Consider the following 5,564-nt stretch of genomic DNA (forward strand, 5'->3'; position numbering starts at 1 on the left):
ATCCATAACAACATCTGTAGTAAAAACATTAGCCAGGGCTGTACAGTGCAATTATAATGTTTGCGGTTGTAATTTCATTAGACAGACCAGCGCGGACCTTTAATAACATGCAATTTAATTGACAACGAGCAATGAGCTAACGGTAGCTTCTAACCAAGGTCTCCATTAGGATTATGCTAAGCTAACTAGCGACTCTCTGCTAACCCTGGAAAACGGTCAAAGCGGACTCACAAGACTAGTTCCATTCGTGAGGAAACGGGGGTGGGTTATATTGACAACGCTTGACCAACAGAAGTTTAAACATAACTTCATATTTATTGGTTATTCGTTTTCTGTATATCATTCAATTCCCATCTCCGTGTGTCTCCACTCTTCCTGTTTACAATCGAGTGTGACGTCATCACCTACGGCAGCTTAGACGATCAAAACTCTCTCTCTCTCTCTCTCTCTCTCATCTCTCTCTCTCTCTCTCTCTCTCTCTCTCTCTCTCTCTCTCTCTCTCTCTCTCTCTCTCTCTCTCTCTCTCTCTCTCTCTCTCTCTCTCTCTCTCTCTCTCTCTCTCTCTCTCTCTCTCTCTCTCTCTCTCTCTCTCTCTCTCTCTCTCTCTCTCTCTCTCTCTCTCTCTCTCTCTCTCTCTCTCTCATCTCTCTCTCTCTCTCTCTCTCTCTCTCTCTCTCTCTCTCTCTCTCTCTCTCTCTCTCTCTCTCTCATCTCTCTCTCTCTCTCTCTCTCTCTCTCTCTCTCTCTCTCTCTCTCTCTTCAATGATTTAAAGTAGCCAAATGTTACACACAGTATAAATACTAACTGGATAGTTGATGATATAAACATTTAATTTCATTATCTGAAATATTCTAAAATCATTAAGTCTGTGTGATTATTATTTTCTCACAGTAGTGTATATATATGTGTGTGTGTGTATATATGTGTGTGTGTGTGTTTGGCTAAAGTGGATAGAAAACACAGTACTGTGTAAAAGGCACCCAAGAGTTTTTATATAAATTGTCTTAGATGTAAATAATTTTTTTTTATTAGTGTGTCAGTAGACTACTCTTAGTACATTTTCATTAAATTATTTTTTAAAGCATCTTCATGGTTTAATAATGCAAACATATGTTGCAGGGACTTATTATAATCATCATATTGGCGTGACTGTATGCATCAAAGGGTTCAATCAAGCATTTTTAAGTGCTTTAGAGGAAATGTCAAAATATCGCGATATCATTTAGAGGCCATATCGCCCAGCCCTACTATAATGGTAAAATAGTTATTTAAAAATTTGCCCCTAAAAAATATTCTTTGCCCCTAAATTTCTCATTTAGGGGCAAGTGTGCCCCTAGTGAAAAAGCTTAGCGTACAGCCCTGCTGTAGGAGTCGCTGTCCACAACGTCCAATCCCCACCCACCGGCTTTCCCACCCTCTAACACTGCCAATTGTGTTAGTATGACGGCCGGCCAAGCCGGTAGCAACACCGAGAGCTGGGCTCGATACCAGCATCTCCTGCGTTAGTGGCGAGCGTCTTGCCCACTGTGCCACTCAGCCGCCCATTTTCAAAACATTTATAAAAAAAAATAACAAATAAAATGTTGTGCACCCACTAACTGTTACCCAGAGATCCTAACAGAAAATATATACTTATGATGGGGAGGAGACTGTACATTAGGAGGGGGTGGGTGGGTGGGAGAAAATATATACATACGGTGGGGAGGAGACTGTCTATTAGGAGGGGGTGGGTTTGGACATTTACGGTGGCCAGTTTCGAATTGCAGCCTCCCGTAGGTGCTCTTTAACACATTCACGGCCAGGGGTCGCTGTTTACCTTCTGTATAGAACGCCAGTGCTGTAAGTCAATGGGGCGCTTTGTTCACTTGCAAGTGCTTAAAATATATCTTATATTATAGCTATGGGTCTAATACACCCGTCGATTGACAGTGAGTTGCTTCCAGTCAACATGCACAAAACAGATTGTTTTTTCATCCGTACATTTCCGTTTTGAATATGAGTATAGTTTGTGATTCTTAGTAATCCCAGGAAAAGACGCGATAATAGCGTTTTAGTGGAATCCACTAAACACGGTCATTTTTCGCCTGATTATCGAATCATCCTGAAATCAATGCTAGATTATCGTTATTAGGTATCCTTCCTCATGCAAGAATGAAAGGGGCCCTGGAGCGCGGTATGTGGTAATTCAAATAGATGTTGCACAATCCATTGCACAACCATCTATTCATGATGAATTGAAAATGGGGGACCATGATGATCATCATCATCAGGGTCCCCCATTTTCAATTCAGGGTCTGACTCTGATGTAAACAAGACGAAAGTCTTTCTCTGGTCTGCATCCCCTTAACAATTGTTTGTATTGAGCCGTACTGTATTGTACCCATTCTGTAATCTGTTAATAAAGTTTTCAATCAATCAATTCCAGACGTATAGTCTGTAATGACAGACAATAGCACAAATCCATTTCTGGCGGACAGAGTTGTAATTAATGGGCTAAAATGTACTTAAAATGAATGAACGAATGAAGTTTAGACTGGAAGAAGCATTATTATTATTATGTTATACAACAGCATACAATTATTGTTTGTGGCGAGCGACACTTCAAAGACATGTGAGAACATCTTGGAATCATCCTCCAAGTTAGAAGCCTGGATTTATTTGTATTATTATAATTTTTTTTAGATGTGAAGAAGATTTACTTTTCTAATGGGTTAATTTCACTTGTTCCGATGGGGGACCCTGATGTAAACAAGACGAAAGTCTTTCTCTGGTCTGCATCCCCTTAACAATTGTATGTATTGAGCTGTACTGTACTGTACTGTACCCATTCTGCAATCTGTTAATAAACGTTTCAATCAATCAATCAATCAATCCGATACAAATTCGCTTGTTTCGGGAGTAGTGACTTGCCTTCTTTTCTTTAAGATATAAAAATGTATATTGCCACAGGAAAACAACAAAACAAATTCAGTTGAACTGGACCAAGTGAAAAACTCTCTGACCCCAAATGACTTATTTTCTGAAAATAGCCTACGTTTTTTACTCAGTGGTTTTAAATTACACATCTCTCAGACTCTGACACATATCCTACGATTCCTACCTGTGGCTCAAACTTCCACGAATGTCCGGGCCTCTTCCCGGTCGGCGTCGTGTACAAGTACGCAGAGAACCACGGCGAGCGGCGCGGGCGACTGTACAGCGAGGCAAAGCGGTACCGGTCCTGGTAGCGCTGGCAGAGGGGGGTTCCCGGTAGACCCTTGGGAGGCCAGCAGTTGTAGAAGAACCGCAGACATGGAGCGAAATCCCCAACATCGGCGTCACATGTCGCCCGCTCTCCTGCTGTGAAGCACAACAGAACCAAACCTAGAGCGCCGTGGAGGCGGGCCATAGCGAGAAGATGGAAACCCGTAGTCTAAACCCAGCTGCATCCCCGGAGAATCCGCTCACTGGCAACTTCCGCCAGCCACAGGACGCGCCTGCCAGCCACAGGACACGCGCGCCTGCCAGCCACAGGACGCGCGCTGATTCGCGGAAAGTACGGAAGTAGGCGTGTTCGAGATTGATTTCGGCTCGCCTCGAAAATAGACGAGAGTAGCCGAGTGCAGCCGGGGGAGGAGTCAGAACGTCGGACATTTCAGATTTGACTACAGCCTGCTCGTCTAGTCTCGCATGGCAGATACGCATTCACGTCACCACCACACAGACATACACACCGTCCAGCTCATTATAATGTGATGGCCGCGTGCACATTAGATTAGATTCAAATGTACAGCACACCATATAATACTGCTATAGTGGAATATACTATTTATAATCCATAATGTATACCATCTTGTTGCGCGCTCCTCGCCACCACAGCGCGCACACACAACACACATAATTCTGTTTTGCATCAATATATATAGTATTGAGGCAAAACAGACAACGTGTGTGTGTGTTTTGATTGATTGATTGATTGAAAAGTTTATTAACAGATTGCAGAATGGGTACAGTACAGCTCAATACATACATACGTGTGTGTGTGTGTGTGTGTGTGTGTGTGTGTGTGTGTGCGGGATACAGTATCAGATCAGGGGCGGAGCTAGGGGGTGGCTACCTGGGCTCAAGCCCCGGATGTATTCTGAAAAGCCCTGAATCTATTTAATTTTTTTTTTTTTTTTTTTTACAATTCATCATTGTTACATGAAAATATGTTTGCACCAGATTTAGCAGAAGCTAATTTCCATCTGTGGTCTATCCAGCTGCTAACTGTATTTGAGTGAGTTAAGTCTTGGTGTTATGGTAGACTCAGACCTAAGCTTTAAATCACAATCAACAAGTTGACAAAAACTTAATTCTTCCACCTTAGAAACATAGCTAAAGTACGGCCATTTATAAATCAAAAGGACGCTGAAAACCAGATCCATGCCTTTATCTCAAGCCAACTCGACTACTGTAATGCACTCCTTACCGGCCTCCCGAAAAAATACGATGATAACTATTTTATTGCAATGCACTATTGCATTATTTTATTCTATTTTACTAACTATTTTATTGCACTGCACTATTTTATTTTGTATCAGTGAATCATAGACGCCTGGCCATAAGAGCATTCGGAGCATCTCTGCTCTCCCACTATTGAACTTGGGGGAGCAAAGGTATGATCTTACTCCACCACTTTTTGATTATATGAAAAATATGATATATCCCCCCCCAATATATAAATCTAACCATAACTACGTTATGGTTAACTGAGTTTTATAGTGAAAAGAGTAGCTTTATTGGTCAAGATTGAAGGATCCATATTGCAGGAAATTGCACGTACAGGTTCATTAAATTCAAAAAAAATCTGTCGTGGAGGGGGTCGTGTCTGACCCCCTCCAAACCACCCCTTGCCTGCCAAAAAAAAAAAGAAAAAAAAAAAAAAAAAAAAAAGGGGGAGGCCCATCTGGGCTAAGCCCCGGATCTCCTACAATCCTAAATCCGCCCCTGTATCAGATCAGCTGCTGCATCGTTAATGAACTATAGATTTATATGGAATTCGTTAATCTATAGCGATTGGGTTAACTGAGAGCCAGATTGCTTAGAGGAGTACTGTATAGAGCGGTAATGCTCAGATTGCTCATTGAGTCATGACTATAAATGCAAAACGGAGATGGGACGTGCGCTCGCACACGCACACAGCCACTTTACGTTTATAGCTGATTTTAGAATGGCTCTTCAGCATGAAGTTAAATCAACTATATCCAGTTTGTTTTATAGTGTAATTTGGCTACTTGAGAGAGAGTGAGAGAGATTCATGTTACGCGCAACTTGCGGAGTACGCACTGAGTCCGTTGTCATTCAATATGAATTGAAAATGGGGGACCCTGATGTAAACAAGACAAACGTCTTTCTCTGGTCTGCATCCCCTTAACAATTGTGCATTGAGCCGTACTGTATTGTACCCATTCTGCAATCTGTTAAATAAAGTTTTCATTCATTCATTCAGTCTCAGAATGGATTTGGTAGAGAGAGAGAAAAATAATTGTCATTCTTATGTTGTGGCATTTTACAAGTAATCTGTGGCATCACTGATTGTAAT

The 5,564-nt window shown here is 41.8% G+C and overlaps 1 protein-coding gene across 1 annotated transcript in view; it reads right to left on the minus strand.

Annotated features, from left to right (window-relative positions):
* Positions 1 to 3,424, minus strand: part of LOC311235336 (endonuclease domain-containing 1 protein-like) — a 9,400-nt gene extending 5,976 nt beyond the window's left edge. The window contains exon 1 of the mRNA XM_084322769.1: positions 3,102 to 3,424. Coding sequence (XP_084178895.1) covers positions 3,102 to 3,389 — 288 coding nt within the window. The 5' untranslated portion in view covers positions 3,390 to 3,424. The remainder of the gene's footprint in view (positions 1 to 3,101) is intronic.
* Positions 3,425 to 5,564: the final 2,140 nt, after the last annotated feature.

The sequence above is a fragment of the Notolepis coatsorum genome (assembly GCF_963971535.1).
Source record: "Notolepis coatsorum genome assembly, chromosome: 10".
NCBI lineage: Eukaryota > Metazoa > Chordata > Actinopteri > Aulopiformes > Paralepididae > Notolepis > Notolepis coatsorum.